At 52.7% G+C, this 19,974-nt stretch overlaps 1 protein-coding gene across 4 annotated transcripts in view; it reads right to left on the bottom strand.

Moving 5' to 3' along the window:
- atad2b (ATPase family AAA domain containing 2B) overlaps positions 1-19,974 on the bottom strand; it is a 62,156-nt gene that overhangs the window by 8,831 nt on the left and 33,351 nt on the right. For all 4 annotated transcript variants that reach the window (XM_064340751.1, XM_064340749.1, XM_064340750.1 and 1 more), the window contains 2 exons: positions 6,726-7,232; positions 4,938-5,062 (listed from right to left, as the gene is read on the bottom strand). In XM_064340751.1, the coding sequence (XP_064196821.1) occupies positions 4,938-5,062; positions 6,726-7,232 (632 nt within the window). The remainder of the gene's footprint in view (positions 1-4,937; positions 5,063-6,725; positions 7,233-19,974) is intronic.

The following is a 19,974-nucleotide window of genomic DNA, read 5'->3' as shown; positions in this document are numbered from 1 at the left end:
AAAAAAAAAAAAAAAAAAAAAAAGCTTTTTAAAAAAAGGCTTAAAAATCCCTTCCAGCAGAGAGGGAGTGTGTGAGAAATAACAAAAGAAAGAACAAGAGAGAGTGAGAAAGAGAGGAGACAGCGAGAGAGAAGAGAGAGAGCTAGAGAAAGGAGAGAGAGAGAAAAAGAGCAATATTGAGAGTTAATTAAATTACTGCACTGTGCTAATGAAAGAGAGACAGAAGGGGGTGTATGACGGGATCTATCAGGAGCCCCGGGGGGGGGGGGTCACTGAGCGGTGACTCAAAAACCCCGATTACCCCCCCAAAACTCTCTGCCTCCACCACCTCCCGCCTTTATGCACAAGGAGTAGCGCCTTAACAGACACCAGACCATGGGGCCCATCCACACACTGGAACAGAGCCTTAACAGATACCAGACCATGGGGCCCATCCACACACTGGAACAGAGCCTTAACAGATACCAGACCATGGGGCCCATCAACACTGGAACAGAGCTTAACAGATACCAGACCATGGGGCTCATCCACACACTGGAACAGAGCCTTAACAGATACCAGACCATGGGGCCCATCCACACACTGGAACAGAGCCTTAACAGATACCAGACCATGGGGCCCATCCACACACTGGAACAGAGCCTTAACAGATACCAGACCATGGGGCCCATCCACACACTGGTACGGAGCCTTAACAGATACCAGACCATGGGGCCCATCCACACACTGGAGCAGAGCCTTCACTACATGAGCCACCAATATTTTCACAAATATGCATTTCTGTGTTTGGCGGCGTATATTTTTCTTCATGCAACCAGAATCATTCTGAATTTCTACTTTAAACATGGCTGACTGCAGCGCCTCTACAAACAGAAATAAAGATACGAAAATAAAAACACGCGAGTCTGGGCATCTGGGGAGGACTAGGAATAAGGCGCACTGCCCTTTTGTTTAGAGCTTTTAATCGATATAAACAAACCAGAAACACGCGCTCTTCAGAAGCCTGGGCCCAGAGCGGAATTGAGAACAGTCTGCATGAGATCGCCACTCAACCAGATGCCACGGCAACCCGCTCTCCGACGCCACGGCAACCAGACCATCAAGTCCAGCGTCTACACGCACGGCACTCAACAGCCTACCGGACTTTAACTGAACAACATATCTGTGCATAAACAGCAAGAGATTTTAAATAACAATACTAATAGTGTTCACAGCCTAGTAGTTAAAGTTTAAGGTTTGATTACTCAGGGTGAAAATGCATATTTCACCAAGACAACAGAAAAGGAAAGGGTTCGGATGTTAAGGGACAGGAGGGCATGGGGGTGGGGTACAGGCAGCAAAATGAAATATCAATAATTAAAAGCAGTAACCGCAGCAATTTGTCACCCATCTTTATTTGTGGCTCAGATAGCAGCCCAAGCTCCTGAGAGGAGAGAGGAGAGGAAGAGGAGACTGGAGAGAGAAAGAGGAGCGGCGAGTGTGGAAGAGGAGACCCTGAACTCTTAACCGCTTCCGTGGTTCTTCCTTCTTCAAAATTCAAAACTTCCCCCACGTATCCGCCCACCCCCCTATTCACCAAGAACTCCGCGGTTCCCTGTCCACAAACAGCCCAAAACCCTGCACAGGCCTCAGAGACGCCGCCAAGAAGGGCCGCCAAGCCCCCTCGCCCAATCAGAGCCATCGGTTTCCTGGCTCATGTAAATAAATAAATAAACAGGCGCAAGCGGCCCGGGCCGGAAGCCGTAATGAGTTTGCACCCCGCCAGTCCCGCCAAGCCGGGCCGCTCGGTGGTCCTCCGGCACCGGGCGGAACGGGCGGGGCAACTAGCGGTATCTGCATGGGCCCCCCAGGACAGAGAGGGGACCCCCCCAGGACAGAGAGGGGGCCCCAACAGGAAGGAGGAGGGGCCCCACCTTTGCAGGAAAAAGAAAAGTAAAAAGTGCACAACCCTCTTTTTCAAGGATAATGTGAACCTAAGAGCTGAGGTGGAGTTTAGACTCTCTGCGACAGAACCACCACCCCCCCGCCCCCCCCCTCAGTGAAATGCCAGATAAAGCAGCAGCAGCATTGGGCACTAAGGACAGGGGATTTTAACACCAATTATGAGGGTGTCCTCCCCCTCCGGCACCTTCCAGTGTGGGATATCAGTCCAGGCAGCAGCCATCCAATTTACACCCCCATACTCACTCCTGATTGCATCTCCTGAGCGCAAGGGACCGTCTCTAAAGAGACGCTCCCCTGCACTGCCACACGCTGACATTTCGGAGAAAAGTCGCTCTCTCTCTCTCGGCCATTCTACTCCATTAAGCCAATGATAACCATCCACACACTCTCACTGTCCTTTAAAAACCAGCCGCGTGACCACACACTCAGTCAAAACAGCAAGAAGATAACAGTATTCTCCTATAACAGCCAATCATGCAATCATTCTCCTTTAATAACCAATCCCATATCAAAACTGCTCGACCAACCAGAGCAGACAACATGTTTACCGCTCAAGACTGCATCTCCCAGCGCAAGGGGACGTCTCTAAAGATTCGCTCCTCTCCTGCCACACCCTCCCACTGTGCAGGAAACCAGGCAGAAGAACCTGCCAGGCCTGCAGTAACATGCAGACGGGCCCTTAGAAGCTCTGGCCACACCCGGGTCGGGGTTTGCCCCAGATGGGACCGTAACCATGGTGACCCCCCAGTGGGGCGGTCTGGCGACAGCAGAAGGCCCCTGGTGCCGTCACTCACCCCATCGAGGGCGGGGCCTAAATCACCCGGTGAGGGGGGGGGGGATTAGATCCCATCACGTACTGGCGAGCCCCTTTTAGATTGATTCATACGACAAACCCTCGCCTCTCGCGCTCGGCAGGATGATAGAGGACGTTTCCGGAACGGAGCTGGCCTACATCGCACACATTCCAACACCGGGAGAGAGAGAGATAAGATTCGGAGGAGGAGGGGAAAAAAAAAAGAAAAGAAAGAAGTTTACCAACATGATAGATAACTCCATTCCAAACATAAATAAAACTTCTCTCATTCCGATCGGCTGAAATAAAAGGCTGCTCGCTCATCCGTCAGGAAGGCGCGGCAGCCACAGACACGCAGTAATCAGCTCCAATATCCTCACACTCATCCGCCCCACTGCATGATGGGAAGTGGGGAACTCAGCGGCTGCTGAAGCCGCTCAATCCTGTTCCGAATGGCGGAAAGTTTTGACTGCTGAAAGTAACTTTTCTTTTTTCTCTGGGTCTGTCAGTGTTTGTGATCATATTTCACAATCAGTTCGAGAGCTGGGAATGAACAGCTTCTGGGTGAAGATTAATAATTATTAATCATACTTTCTAAAATTGTGGTGTGAGTAAATCTTTAAAACTAATGGACAATTCCTCTCACTGTCATAGTCAAGCACTTCAGTAGACACGCGCACACACACACACACACACACACACGCGCACACACACACACACGCACACACACACACATGCACACACACACATGCACACACAAGCACTTTTTTTCTTAGTCATTCTACTTCATTAAGCAAATAATAACCATTCAAATAACCCTTTAAAAACCAACCATGTGACCCCACTCTTGTTTATAAAGCGATAACCTAACAATGCCATCCTATAACAACCAATGATGTAACTTCACTCTCCTATAACCAATCCCATGTCAAAACTGCCCTTTAATCATGTAAAAGCAGTCTCTTTTAAATAACCAATTATTATTTAATCAGCTACTACAGCCACGGCCTACTCAGCCGTGCTTGGCCAACCACAGCAGAAAAAATATCTACCGCGGCCAATCAGAGTGCATGACACGTCTAACGCGGCCAATCAGAGCGCACGACAAGTGCACCTCTCCCAGCGCATGAAAAAGGCCTGATTGGGTGAAATGCCTGACAAAGGAAAGGAGAAATCACCCAATGAGATTTGTCACACATTTATTATACGTTTATTATGCATTTATTAAGCATTTATTACGCATTTATAATGCTTCATTACAGATTTATTACACAAGGTTCTTGGACTTCCTTGTTCTACATCTCTCACACTGTCGGAAGTCTTTTTAAAGAGACAATTCTTCCTCCCAGAAGCAACAGAGTGGAATGGGCATCTAAAGGAGGCTGAACCCTGAACCCTGAACTCTGAACTCTGAACCCCTGAGGGTTCAGCCACAAGGTGGAGGAAAAGCCTGTTATGTGCTGCCATGGAAACCTCAGAGACCGCAGGAAGTCAGCAGTGGTTAGCCACCCCCCCCCCCCCCCAAACTCAGGCCGTGTTTCTCGGTTCCGCCTCAATCCATCATTAAGCGGGAATAATTCCTCTGCCGCTCGGGTTCGAGAGAACGCAGAACAGAGGAGCGGAGACACGGAGACCCGTTAATGGCGTGGAATGGAGGCCGCTGAGCTGTTTTCAGCGTGTGTGTGTGTGTGTGTGTTTTTTTTACCCACACGCCCCCACAGCCATTACCCAAACGCCTCCACCCAAACGCCCAATCACGCTCAAGCTGCTTCAGCACAGTTCAGCGGGACAGAAAGACCAAAAAAACACAAAAAAAAACAACCATAAATAAGAGAAACATGCGGGAAACCAGCGGATATTTTATCCTCCAACCAGGTCCTGCTGGGGACCAGAGCAGCAATCTTCCCAGCAATTACCCAGCACCTCGCTTCCATTCTTCCATTTCAATAATTACAACATCCCCCATCACCCACCCCAAACCACCAACTACCCCCCCACCCAACCACCACCTCACTCACCACCTACTACCCACTGCCCCCCAAAACCACCTACTACCCACTACCAATCACCCCCCCAACCCAGCACCTACTATCCACTACCAACCACTCCTCCAACCCAGCACCCAACACCCCTCCACCGACTACACCTCACTCACCCACTACCCATGACCCAGGTGCGTGCGGGTAAGCGGGCTGCTCACCTGTAACCGCTCGTGATCCACCACCAGAGGGGGCGGCGGCGAGTCCTCGGGCCTCTCCTCCACAGCCGTCATTGCCTTGGCCTGCTCAGGAGGAGTCTTCCTGCACCTCTTCACTCTGGACACACCTGCCACAGGTACACAAACACATCACACTGTTATTACACCTAATGTGTGCGTGTGTGTGTGTCTGTGAGTGTATGAGAGTGTGTGCACGTATGTGTGTGTGTGTGCGAGTGTATGTGTGTGAGAGAGTGTGTGCATGTGTGTGTGTGAGAGCGAGTGTGTGCGCGTGTGTGAGTGTGTGTGTGTGTGTGAGTGTGTGTGTGCGTGAGTGTGTGAGTGAGAGAGAGAGAGTGTGTGTGTGTGTGTGTGTGTGGTGTGTGTGTGTGTGTGTGTGTGTGTGTGTGTGTGTGTGTGTGTGTGTGTGTGAGAGAGAGAGAGAGAGGGTGTGTGTGTGTGTGTGTGTGAGAGAGAGAGAGAGAGAGTGTGTGTGTGTGTGTGTGTGTGCGCTCAGTCCTCTTTAATTCAGCGCGTGCTGATGACTCACACAGAGCTGTCGGCTCACTGCAGATAAATGAGCAAACGTTTAAGAGCAAAGGGCAGGCAGGGAGAAAACACATCCACCATGGGGGGGTCGGACCTGCCCCCCCCAGGCAGGGAGAAAACACATCCACCCTGGGGGGGTCGGACCTGCCCCCCCCAGGCAGGGAGAAAACACATCCACCCTGGGGGGGTCGGACCTGCCCCCCCCTCCTCGCTCAAATTCATACTCACTACAAACTACCGATCGGCACTCGTCCAGGGGGAAATCAGCATATGCACCGCTCATGAGCTGTGTGTGTGTGTGTGTTGGGGGAGGGGGCAGGACGGCGGGAGGGGGGGGGGCCATGAGGTCCCACAGCATCGCTGCTTTTCCTTCGTTGTGTTCCGACTAGGGAGGAGTTTAGCGACAGAGCTCACCTGCAGGTCAGACACACCTGAGCTGAGTGGAACCCTACAGCGGACTGAACACTGGAGTGAGATCACAGCTCAGAGACCTGGACCAGAAGTGCTGTGCTTCAGAATCTGACCTGTATTTTACTATTTATTTATTTATTTTATTTTTTTACAATTAACATTGAGGAATAACTACCTCCCACACCTGGGTGTTGTTTAATCGTTCTCTGTGTGAGAGAGCAACTGCAGACCTCCGACTGAGTTTTTTCCGCTACAGTTATTTATTTACGCAGCCAAAGCAGGAATTTCATGCAAAGCTCGAGGCAACAAAAAAAAAATAATCAAAAATAAAAAGATGAAAAAAGTGAGGATTCAGCGTGGGAATATCTGATCACAGGAGCAACACAATCCTCAAATATGAAATTATGTGAAATCCCTGAGCTGCACAGCATCTACAGAACTTATTTTGTGGTTTTTTATTGAATATAAGAGCAGCTTGTGTGTGCTCTGGAACAACCGTGACCCTCATGTCGAAAAATAAACATTTTCATCTGCACATCAGAAACTTCAGAGCAAGTCAGAACAAGGGGAGGGGGAGGGGGGACGTATGGGGGCATGGGGGTGTCTGTCGAAACACTGTTCTAGCGCACGAATGGGCCACACACCCCTGGAATTCGAGGGTGGCATCGTGTGCCATCATGTTCTTCTTTCAGAGGCCAAAAGCCAGTGTTCTAGAACTCTGTTGCTTTCAGTTACCAGCGGCGATTGTGACATCAGCACCGGAATGTTCCGTTAAGAACACTCTGATCACGTGTTTGTGACCTCACAGCGTAAAGGGTTAACGCCCCTCACCTTCTTTATCGGGGTCCCCCTCGCTCGACTCCCCCGGACGCTCCTCCCCGTCACCCCCCTCTGAGGCTCCGCCCTCCTGGCTGGCGGGGGCGGGGCCCGGCTCCTCCCCTCCGTCCCCCTTTCGGTTGGCCTCGCTGTCCAGGCTGTCCAGGGATTCGTCTCCGTTCATGCAGTCCTGCGGCTGGGGGTTTGAGGGCGGGGCTTCCTGCTTGGGCGGGGCAGAGGCGGGGGCGGGGCCGGGGGGCTCGTTGGAGCTCTCCTCCTCGGTGGAGAGGGTGTGGCCGTTGGCCTCAGGCCCGTTCTGGGCGGGGGGCGGGTCCATGGCGTCGCACGACGAGTCCTCGTCCTGAGTCAGCGCGGTGTCGCTGGGGCCCGCCGCGTCCTCGGCCGCCGCCCCCTCGTCCAGCTCCTCCCCCTCCGCCTCCTCCTTCTTCAGGTAGGTCTTCTTCTTGCGGATGATGCCCCGCCCCCAGGACGGCCGCCGCCGCGCCTTCCGCTTGATGTGATCTGCCAATCAGAACGCAGGGATTTATTTACCTTACTGCACCCGGCCAATGGGCATTCAGCATGAAAATGAAAAGCTGGTTGACACGCATGACAGGGATATTCCTCCTGAACAGTGCTGGTACACGCCAGCGGGCAGATGGCCACAGCGGAGGCTGCTGGCGGGCGGACAGGCCCCGCTCCCCCGTCCCCCCCGCCCCACACAGCCACACACCTCCCTGCGGCCGCCTACCAGCCAGAAATCAATCTGAGAAAACCTGTCTGGGGGGGAAAAGAGACAGAGAATAGGAGGAGGAAAGAGGCCAACGAAGAGAAAGAACAGGGCTGAAAAACAAAGGATGCCCCAGTGGGTCACAGCCCACCCCCCATCAACCCCCCGCAAAATCCGCTTCACCGGTAGCGCCGAAAACACGGCCGACGGAAAAACCGGCGACACAAACAGCGCCCCCCCCCGCACCCCCGCCCCCCCTTATTAATGAGATTAGCGCACAGTGTTCGACACGCTCCGCTGCAGAGAGAGAGAGAAGAGAGAGAGAGAGAGAGAGGAGGAGTCAGTGAGAGAGAGAGACAGAGAGAGAGAGAGAGAGAGAGAGAGAGGAGAGAGGGAGAGAGAGAGAGAAAGAGGACGAAGAAGAGAGAGAGAGAGAGACAGAGAGAGAGAGAGGGAGAGAGAGAGAGAGAAGGTGAGAGAGGGAGGAGAGAAGAGAGAGAAATCCCGTCGTTACCGCTCGGCCCACAAACCCGCAGCGAGGCCACACAGGGCGCCCCCGGGAAAATAATTAGGAGGAAAAAGGAGGGGGGGGGGGTCGGTGACCTCATTACACCTCTCTGTCAGCCCCCTTTGAGGGGGGGCGGCGATCGAATTCCAGCACAGCGACAGCGCCGTTCCCCACGCATCTCCCTGCTGCAGGACAGCTGCGCGGAAACCTGCGACGGGCCGTTAAGACCCCCCCCCACCACAACCCCCCTCCCCCGGCCCCCTCACCACCCCGCCAACCAATCACAGTGATCTGATCCAAAGTGGCCAGCAATCCACAGAGCAAATTAAAATATATATATATTAAATTCTAGCCATAAAAACCTGCAACAATATAAAAAGCCGTTTTGGAGGCGGGGGGGGGGGGCATAAATCGATGCGATTCGGCCATCTCTATGCTCTAGTAAATGAGGACATTTTTACTGCTGGGCAAAAATTGACTATTTGATTTTTTTTTTTTTTTGTTGTCTGAAAAGACATGCAATTCTTTTGGTGCATTTGTAATCTGTGGTACGCACGCACGCGCGCACACACACACACACACACACACACACACCAGTGTTCACCAGTAGACACAGACTTAGAGACCCTTGGGAGTGCTGCTCTGGAGCTTCTAATTAGCTATTAATTGATCTGCAGTCTGTAACGGGGCCCTATTAAACTCACATAATAGATTTATTAATTGCTTGATTGATTATGCGAGGCAGTACCTGCAGTCAGATACAGTTGGGAGAAATCCCCCCCCCCTCTTAGTGTGGAGCTGTCCTTCGTCCTTTGAGTCCCACAAAACCAAGCTCCCACACTCCCAGCCTTACAGCCTACAGTAAGCCACTAGGGGGCGGTGAAGGATATTTTCTGCATACTGCCCATCGCGTACACTAAACAGTATGCAGTATGCTGAACAGACAGTACTCATTTTGAGTGCACAGTGGTGGGCAGGCTGATTTGGACACAGTCCGGATTACGGGCCAAAGCCACGGCGAAGGCAGGAGGTTGCCGTGTCTAATCCAGGCCTGGGGGCACCCCCGCGTACTCCAGGCTTTACTCCAGCAACCGATCAATGAAGGTGGCCGAGGGCACGTTTTTTTAACTTCTTCCATAAATTTGCACTCGAACAGATTTTAACCCAAAGCAAGCCTCTCTTATTGACATGTGCCAGGCATTGCAAATGATAGAAAATGTCAAATTAAACCCAGTTATCAGCTGGTTACACTTCATAAAGTTAAATTACACTGGGAAGGAAATCTGCCATAGATGGGGGGGGACGTCCTAAATCTGATTTTCCTGATCTGCCCCCCCCCCCCCCCAAAAGCTTCCCAAAGCTTCTCTTTCACTCACTCACTCCATCATCATCCACCCTTCCCTCTGCGAATCTGCCTTTTTACAAACCCATCACTCAACACGAAATCACTGGCATTTCTGACAAACGGCACAAACCGACGCACATTTAATACAACACGGGCGCGTTTGGGCTAATAAAACTAAGCACAGATAAGTGTGGGGTAACAACAGAAATACGAAGCACCACTTAAATGCGACTGAAATTGCGGATCAAAGACATTTACTGTATTACAAATGCTTTAAGCTGCTTCTAAGATGTCAGTAATGCACTCGTTGGCTACAAGTGGTATTCATTAAAAATTCATGTGCCAGACATGAAGGCTTGGACTATTTTAAAATCACACTGTCCGTACAGGGCCATCTTCTGGAACCCGACACTTCATCTGCAGCAGAGCTCTCGGTGTCAAAAGAGAATACGATTAACCAGCTGCTTTAACAGATTAAGGACCGAGCCACAAACCCCCGAAAATTAACGCCCCTGGAACCCCCCCACCTCCCCCCGCCCCGCCCCCCACACCCCCAACACCACCACCTCGAGGAAACCTCACTTAGGCACCGAGCCCCATTTTCTCTGTCCTCTAAAAAATTTATTGGCCTGCGAATTAAAAACCTGGCAGTTTAAATCGTTGGCCAGCAACACAGCCCCATTCCATCCGAGCGAAATAACGGCAGACCTTAATTGCTAAGCTGATAACCATGGAAACAATGGCCCGCAACAATCAGGGGCAACACAGAACTGCAGAGAACTGCAGCAAACGACTCGATGACTGGAACCAATCATAGGGTCCTGCTCTGGACCGAAAGCTCCGTGATTGGTCAGTGAGTGACAGCACATGGTAGCTCCACCCATTCTGGGTTTCATTAAGCCTCATTGTCCAATGAAAAGCTTCCTGAATGTTGCAATATAAAAGGGCAACAGCTCGCACAAGCAAAGGTTAACAGTTGGCTTTGATATGTCAAACCACATTTTCACATTTCACGGTTACTCTAAATACAGCAACTTCTTTTTGTCTTAAGTATTTTGTAATCCATTTTTAGAGGATTACAGAACTACAGCCCAGTGAGTCTTACCAACAGTGAGACCAGCAGAACTACAGCCCAGTGAGTCTTACCAACAGTGAGACCAGCAGAACTACAGCCCAGTGAGTCTTACCAACAGTGAGACCAGCAGAACTACAGCCCAGTGAGTCTTACCAACAGTGAGACCAGCAGAACTACAGCCCAGTGAGTCTTACCAACAGTGAGACCGGCAGAACTACAGCCCAGTGAGTCTTACCAACAGTGAGACCAGCAGACCTGCAGCCCAGTGAGTCTTACCAACAGTGAGACCAGCAGAACTACAGCCCAGTGAGTCTTACCAACAGTGAGACCAGAACTGCAGCCCAGTGAGTCTTACCAACAGTGAGACCGGCAGAACTACAGCCCAGTGAGTCTTACCAACAGTGAGACCGGCAGAACTACAGCCCAGTGAGTCTTACCAACAGTGAGACCAGCAGAACTACAGCCCAGTGAGTCTTACCAACAGTGAGACCAGAACTGCAGCCCAGCGGGACGTCTGGTAGCGGATGTCGACTTACAACCCAGAACACGGAGAACAGCGAACGCCACCCTTCGCACACGGGGGAGTTCGCTCCACACGTGCCTCGGGTACGAGCCAGGTTTACCGGCGGGACGCCCCCCAAGGGGAAACGGAAATAAAAACAGCCACCCTCCCACCCCCCCCCGGGAAGCCGGGACGCTCTGGTTTTTTTGATTGGTGCTGTGAGAGGCACGCGTTTCACAGGACGGGGGGGAATGTTTAGCACGGATATGAATATGGATCTGGGGGCGCCCGGTCCTCGGGGAGGCCCCCCGCTCTCAGGCCCACGGCCGTTTTAATCACCCGCGCGCCCAGCCCTCCGCCGCGGAGGACTCATTTACAAATGTCACCTTGCAGAAGTGGGTAATTATTCACAGGCCCTGCTTCTGACTGGCGGTTCCCCGTGTTGAGGTAACCTTTCCCCGGCTTCAGGGAGGGGGGGGGGGGAGGGGAGGGGGTAATAAGAATAGCGTGTGTTATTTGCTGTGCATGCAGGCGATGATGTCGCTCCTGTGGAGAATGATGTCACTCATCCCTCGCTCTGAGGAGAGCGGGCTGCAGATGGTGCGGGAGAGCAGTGCCTTATGGGTACACACGCACACTCACTCACTCACACACACACACACACTCACTGTCACACACTCACACTCACACACACACACACACACTCACTGTCACACACACACACACACACAATCACTGTCACACACTCACTCACTCACTCACACACACTCACTGTCACACACTCACTCACTCACTGTCACACACACACACACACACACACACACACAAAATGTCGTGCTATAAACTGCGAAGTCTAATTTCAGTAATGTTGTGTCAGAAGCTGTATGAAATCCAGTTTCAGTAATGTGTTGTGCCAACTGTAATTTTGGTAATGTTGTGTTGGAAATTTGTAAAATTTAGCTTCAGTAATCTGTTATGAACAGTGCCAAGTGTAATTTTGGTTATGTTGCGTTGGAAACTGTGAAATCTAGTTTCAATAATGCTGTGTTGGAAACAGTGCTAAGTTTTTACATTGGTCGTTTTGTGTCAGAAATGGTGCCAAGGCTGTTTTTGAAAATGTGTTGAAAACTGTGCCAAAACGCCTGATTTTGGTACTGCAGTAAGCGCAGAGCCCAAGCCTGTGCCCCAGGATCTGACCGTACAGCGGATGCTCTTATCCCGAGCGACGCACACTGCTCACGTTCCTCACACACAATCCATTTATACGGCCGGATATTTACTGAAGCACTTCAGGTTAAGTGCCTTTGCCCAAGGGTACAAACCGCAGAGGCATGGCCGGGAATCGAACTGGCAACCTCTGAGTTACAGGCCGGGTTTCCTTCTTAACCATTACCCCACCACAGCGCTTGCATTTCATTCAGTACCCCAGAGAGCTACAGAGAGCCAGAGAGAGAGAGAGAAAGAGAGAGAGCAAGAGACCGAGAGATGCAGAGAGTGAGAGAGACAGAGACAGAAATGCGGTCTGCAAAAGGATGAACCTTATGGCCTGTGGGAGGATAGATCGAGAGAGAGAGATAGAAAGAGAGAGATGAACTCTATGGCCTTCGGGACAATAGACAGAGAGAAAGAGAGAGAGAGAGAGGGAGAGAGAGATGAAACCTATGGCCTGTGGGAGGGTAGACAGAGAGAGAGACAGAAAGCGATAGAGAGAGAAAGAGAGAGATGAACCCTTCACCCTGTGTGTGGGGGAAGGCAGAAACGCAGCCCTGGCTGTGCAGCGTGTCACAGGGCAGGCACTCAGGAGCTGAGCGCCTCACAGTTTTATCCCCTGGAAAGGAAACCCTCAGCGGCGGGGGTCAGGGGTCAGGAGGAGAACAGACTCTGATCGGGACGATTCTGGGGGGGTGGGGGGTGGCTAAGTCACAGTGATTTTCCGAGCGGAATTTTCCGAGCGGAATTTCCCGCTGCGGCCGGGAGCACGTTTGGCGTGTTTGGAGGGTTTTCGGGCCGGTGTGCGGGACGCTGTTCCAGGGCTCCTCAGGGCCGCTGGGCCTTTCAGCGCTAAATCAGGTGAGCCTCCGCTCCAGACCACCCGGGCTGCACGGGAACATCCCGCAGGAATCAGCAGCCAAAAAAATACACACTTTCTGTTAATAATCTGCTGCACTTGTATAGCAGTTTTCCAGATGCTCAAAGTGCACGGCAGCCATTTTGCACCAGAACGCTCACCACACATCAGTTGAGGTGGGGAGGCAGAGAGCTATTTTTTTTTTAACCGATTAAATCAGGGGAAGATTAGGTGGCAGGTTGAGAGAGCCGGGTTGGGAATTTAGCCAGGACACCGGGGAACCCCCTAGTCTCTGCACTGAGTGTCAGGACTGTCAGAAATCTCAGGAATTTAACTGGTGTCTGAAAGGTTGGAGGAGTATTTGCCCCCGTTCCATTTACATAGCCTTTCCTGGGGGGCAAGAGACAGCAGGCCAGGCCCTGATTGGCTGATGGTGATGCGGTTGCTAGGAGACGTCAGTTCAGCTGCACAGGTAGGAGGGCGCCCAGGAGAGCACTCTCATCACCTGAGCATCCTCGCATCGAGTCTCTTCGAGCTCAAAATCACAAGCTGAACGTGGACAGAAGAGTACAAAGTTTAGAATGTGGGCTGCACTGTCCCCATGGCAACACGCCAAGGGGTTGATGGGGAGCGATGGGGCCGCACCCCACAGGGGTTTCGGAGAATTGATGAAGTATCGACCCGCAGTTCCCACGGGTACCGTCGCCCAGGCGACACCGCGGAGTGCAAAGGGGGCGGAGTCAGAAATCAGGGCATTATACAGGCAGCGTAATGAGAGGCTGTGAGACAGGCGGAGGTGAAGTCTACTTCCAGCCCCCACCCCCCCATACCCCCCCACCACAGGAGATGCGTGCGTGTGGGGGGGGGGGGGTATGTGTGCGCTAGAGGGAAAGTGAGTGAATATCCACTTCTAAAATAAGACAGTATAACTTCATATAACTGTTCACTGCAGTGGGTAATTTCTCCAAACAACATCATCAGTCCCAAATCGGGCAGAAGTGACCTGGTCTGACCTCAGCCAAGCCTGTGACTCACTGCTAAAATTAAATGAGCGTGAAAGAAGGGGGGGGGGGGAACTACACTGAGGACAACAAACAGCACACTGCTGATGAGCAGTGCCTGTGCCTGGGGCCAGCCTGATGCTTTTAATGACGGCAATTAAGAAAGCGTGAAATCCCGCCGAACGTCGAGCGGCGGCTTTAATTAAGGCTTTAGCGCCGGAGGCTAACGTGCGGAGGCTAACGTGCTAACCGCGAGTGGCCCGAGACCGTTAGCGGCAGCGCGAGCGGCCGGCGGGGATCTCAGACGTCGCGGCGTTCGCCGCGGAGCGTCGGCTGAGGACGAGACGCGCCCACGCACAGCCGGAACGGCTCGCCTAAAAAAATAAATAAATAAATTAAATAAAATAAAATTAGCGCCTTTCCTCGTCTCAATGTTTCGCACGGTTCAAAGCAGTAATTTCTGTCTGACGATTAATTTCCCATCTGATACAGTTATGTGGTTCAGGGGAGGCTAGTTCAGAGGCGTTTCGGGGGGGGGGGTGGGGGGCAATTACAGGCTGGTTTCCCCCCCCCCTCCTCGCTGCTCCAGATCACGGCGGTTTCGAGCGTGCTGCTCCGCGCGGGACGGCACGGCGGGACGGTTGCTGAAGAGGCGGAGACGGCGAATCGCGCGCTTCGGCTTTTTCACGCTGAGAGCTCCTCTCCTCGCTTCTCGTCACGGAAAAAATAAAGCGTAAAAAAAAGCTGCATTTTCCTATATCCTCTAAACAAAACAAAAACGGGACAGGAGGTGTGTGCAAACCCATTCAGAACCCTTTTCTAACGGTCTTGGCGGAAAAGCCGCCAAGTTATCACCGCTGTCGACGCTCTCTATTTGCGTCGCGTTATCACGGACGAAACGGCTAATTGGTTCCGCAAAGAGAGGAACCGCTGAGATAGAGCGGCTAGACACCGCTGAGATAGAGCGACTAGACACCGCTGAGATAGAGCGGCTAGACACCGCTGAGATAGAGCGGCTAGACACCGCTGAGATAGAGCGGCTAGACACCGCTGAGATAGAGCGGCTAGACACCGCTGAGATAGAGCGACTAGACACCGCTGAGATAGAGCGACTAGACGCCGCTTTCAGCACCAAGGACAGCGCCGGAGCAGGAGGTTAGCGGACTCCCGGTTCAGCAAAGGGAGGGGAAAAAAAGAAGGAAAAAAAGAAAAGGGAAAAAAAAAAAAACTGTCCTCACGGCTGTGTGCAGCCAGGCGTTTCCTCCGCACGGTCTTATTGGGCAGAGTTCAGGGGTCGTGGAGACCTTGTGACCGGACTTCAACAACAGTTGAACAGCGCCCAGCCCCCCCAGCGCAAAATCAATGTGTCACATGACCACGACGGACTACTGCCGCAGCTCGCCTTTACTTGGCAGCCAGAACAAAAAACTGAGTATAATTATTACAAAAAATAAAAAAACAAAAGACATTATAAATATTTAAAATAACACTAAAAATAATTATTGAAAATAAAATGGAAAATAAATCGACCTTGAAGATATTGCCTTACACTCCTCGCCAGAAATTGATATTGGAATAATATTATGTGTAGGCTACACCTCCCTGCCTCGACCGACTCTCTGACTATCTGCGCTCTGACTTATCTGTGCTAGTTTCGTGACTCTCTGACTCTCGACTCTCTGACTCTCCTGACTCCTGACTCTCTGACTCTCTGACTCTCTGACTCTCTGACTCTCTGACTCTCTGACTCTCCTGACTCTCTGACTCCCTGACTCCCTGACTCTCTGGCACTGGGACTCACTGACTCCCTGACTCCCTGACTCCCTGACACTGGGACTCACTGACTCCCTCACTCCCTGACTCACTGGCACTGGGACGCTCTAACGCAGCGAGCATGTGCTTGTCGGCACTCTGCCCAATCAAAAGCGGAACTGGTATCAACGAGCACTCGCAAAACACGACTGGGCGTTCCAAATCAGGGAGAAGGAGGGGGGGGGCAGCATCAAAAATTTTTGTTAAAAAAAAAAAAGAAGCTCATCCACCACCACACAAAGAAAACATTGATCTGAGCTGCTGGCGGGGGTGACGCTGGACGGGGGTTGGACCCCCTGGGGGGGGGGGGGCACATGGTGACCCCCCCCCGTGAGCGAGGCCCTGACTCCATCGATTGGCCACGGCTGGAGGCCCCGGTATATTACCACAGCGCCGGGGTGGGGGTGGGGGTGGGGCAGAGAGCGATTGATCCCAGAGGCCCGGGGTGGGGGGGTGGGGGCAAAACACTTCACCAGCGCACTGTAATAATCTTACAGTGACATTCCTCAGAGGCGCCCCCCCCCCAGCGCCATCTGTCCACGGACAACAACTCCGACAAATCTGCTATTTTTACCATCACCTCCGCCCTTCCGCCCACCGGCAACGCTTTCTGTTATTACCACGATGGCGTGTGCTCACATTATAGCCATCTTCACACACACACACACACACACACACAAACTGCAGTCACACAGGCTAAACACAGCACAATTAGGCCTTGTATAGCACGCGCCTGCTGCTAATTGGCCATTCTGAGTCACAGTGTAAAAGGTCTCCAGCACCTGACAGAGACGAGCAGTTTATTTTCTCCTTCACTGCACCGGCTCTCTGATCGTTTAACCCTTAGGAGAGCAGGTTCTTATGGAATGCTATTTTGCCAGTGTTCTAGAACTCCAGCGCTTTCCAATTACCACCAGCAGCGATTGTGACATCAGCATTGGAATGTTCAGTTAAGAGCGTTCTAGTCTCGTATTTGTGACCTCACAGCTTAAAGGGGCTAACAGATCCCCCTGGCTCACGCAGGAGGGCGGTCTGAACCAGAGCCCGAGTGAACCAGCGAGGGGGGGGGGGCAGGGGGGCGGGGGGCATTAGTCATACCCTTTCTCGCCGTGACATTTACTTGCAAACCCCCAGCATGGGGCGCCTCTCCGTCCCAATCGCGCGTGTCCGGGGGGGTTCTAGCGGGCAGGCGGAGGTCTTTTTACCCGCTGACAGCGGCGTCAGCGCTGGCTAACCCCGCGGCGAGGATCCTCCATTAATCAGCCTCCCGGGCCAGGTGTCAGGCTATCACAGACCCCCCCCCCCACTGGGGGCGGGAACGCGACCGGCCACGGCTGGCAGGCCTACACGACAGCCCCTAATTGGACGTTGCTTTACCCAATGGAGAGAGAGCTCCACTCCACATCTCATCGATTGAAAGAGGCTCCTCTGCTCAAGCAGAAAGTTTATATATTCTCATTTTATGCTGCGTACGTTTGTGTAGTCTTCCGGTGTGAAATAAGTGGCGACTGCATGCGTGTGATTGGGGGGGAGAGTGTGTGAATATGCGAACATCTGCACAAAATGGCCGCTAATATTTGTTTAAAATGAAGCCTCTCTTTCAGCTCCAAATGCTTTTTCTGAGTCCTTCAGTTCATTTAATTTTATTTCATTTCTTTATCAAGGATTTTTAACCAGGGAGGGGAAACAGATGAGTGTGTGTGGATCTCACTCCTGCACACACACACACACACATAGAATCTCCATACCCATTAAAACTCACAGACTGCACCTGCCCTTATCTGAACTGTGACATTTAAGCATACAACACAGAAACGTGTTCATTTCACACAAACAAATGTGTTCTCACAGACAGCCGCTAGCCATACTGTTTCTATTAATACCCTCCCTATCTGCAAAACAGAACAGACTGATCAATGCAGGAGCCAAACTAGGGGAGAACCATCTCTCTCCCTATCCCACTCCTACCATCTCCCTCCATCTCTCTCCCTCTCTCCCTATCCCACTCCTACCATCTCCCTCCATCTCTCTCCCTCTCTCCCTATCCCACTCCTACCATCTCCCTCCATCTCTCTCTTTCTCTCCCTATCCCACTCCCACCATCTCCCTCCATTTCTCTCTCTCTCTCTTCCCCTATGCCACTCCCACATCTCCCTCCATCTCTCTCCCTCTCTCCCTACCCCACTCTCTCTATCTCCCTCCATTTCTCTCTCCCTCTCACAATCTCTCTCTCCATCTCCCTCTCCCTCCATTTCTCTCTCCCTCTCTTTCCATCCCTCTCTTTCACGCTCCCTCTCCATCACAAATCGCAGCGCATGTACATATTCACTCCTTTCTGCTCCAGAGCATTGATATGTAATCATAAGTGAGGGCGTAGAGCCCTGCCATTAATCCTCCTAACAGAGTGCCCACTGTGCCCGCACCTCACCCACTGTGCCCGCACCTCACCCACTGTGCCCACACCTCACCCACTGTGCCCACACCTCACCCGCTGTGCCCACACCTCACCCGCTGTGCCCACACCTCACCCACTGTGCCCGCACCTCACCCGCTGTGCCCGCACCTTACCCACTGTGCCCGCACCTCACCCACTGTGCCCTCACCTCACCCACTGTGCCCGCACCTCATCCACTGTGCCCGCACCTCACCCGCTGTGCCCGCACCTCACCCACTGTGCCCGCACCTCACCCGCGTGTGCCCGTATCTCCTCTATTCTCACTCTACTCCCTGTAACCCCATATGTCGTGACATGTCACACTGCAGCTGTAATATCGCGATAGGCGCCATCGCCGTGGGAACGCGATGGCGCTCTCAGACGGTTTCGGGGGGTGCAGACGGGGAGACGGAGTGGGGAACAGACGCTGGCTCGGAGCCCGGCTGAGATCAGCAGAAAGTTCCGGCAGGTTCGGATTTTCACCCGTCGCCTGGAAAACCAAGGCGCCAATTAAGAGGAAGGGCTGGGGAGGGCTGGGGAGGGCTGGGGAGGGCTGGGGAGGGCTGGGGAGGCGGAGCGGAGGCTGAGGCGGGAGGTGGAGGTGGAGGGCGGAGGCTGGGGAGGGCGGAGGCGGAGGGCGGGGCCGGAGGCGGGAGGCCGGGAGGCGGAGGGGGAGTGGGGGCGGCTGGTTTTTAATCAGCACGCTCTTTGGAGAGGAAACACAGGCGAGCTCGAGCTCGGGGGAAACACCTCCCCTCTTCCCAGAGGAAATAAGAGTCCTTCTCTCCGCTCCGATCCACTCACACAACCCCTCCATCTTCTGCTCTTTCACTCTACCACTTTTTAAAAAAATAAAACACGGGGGGGGGGGGGGGTCCTCCCACACACACACAGGCAACCGCACCGCACACTCCATCCGGCCCACAGTTCACGCCACCCCCCAAACAAACAAACCCCCCCCCCCCCCCACCTCCACAAAGAGTCTGTCACAAAAACACAAAGCCGGACCGAAACCTTGTGGACAAAAGGAAAAAAAAAGAAATAAGAAAAGCGAGTGTCCTTCAGCCCAAACGCGCGAGCGAGCTCCGAGAGTCCACAGCCTCTTCACCACAGCGAGAACATCCGTGCAAGAGCGAACCGGATTACCCCTCAGCCCGGAGAACGCGGCAAATAAATAAATAAAAGCTCTCGTGTGCAGCCCGCTCCATCCCAGGCCGCGCACGAGTCGACATTAAAGAGGAGGAGAGAGAAACTCCGCAGCGCACAGCGGCGAACCCGGAGCAGTCAGCGAGCAGCGTCGGGTTTTGGCGGGTTCAGGAATTATAGATTTCCCGCCGTCAGCAGGGACCCGCTAACATATGTCGCGAGATCAAATGTTGGAGCAGCGAGAGATAAATACGCCTAATGAAGATATAGTGCCGAACACTGCAGAGTGACACCCGGGGTAATTTAGCCGGATTAGAATGAGCCTGTTTCTGCTCCTCTCGTAGTGTTACACCCGCGTCTGCTGTTCTGCAACTCGATACGCCGCAGCTCAGACGCAGGCCGCGCCCGTTTAATTATTCACCAAACGGAACTGGGCGAAGCGGCAAGCCGAGGCCTACACAGCGCACACACCCACGCCGCGCTGCTGGGGTATAAAAAAACCACCTTCTGCCGTTTCCAAAACATTTCACAAGAAGCTCCTTTTCCTGCACCTTAAATCAAGCCCCTGTTTTAAGACCTTCTGGTTTTCTTCTCGTTTTTATTTTTGGTGCAGTTCTAGCAACAGTAAACAACAGCAGAGCTA

Source organism: Anguilla rostrata, chromosome 6 (assembly GCF_018555375.3).
Source record: "Anguilla rostrata isolate EN2019 chromosome 6, ASM1855537v3, whole genome shotgun sequence".
NCBI classification, from domain to species: Eukaryota; Metazoa; Chordata; class Actinopteri; order Anguilliformes; family Anguillidae; genus Anguilla; species Anguilla rostrata.
Note: the sequence above shows the minus strand (reverse complement) of the source record. Positions and strands in the feature narration are given on the sequence as shown.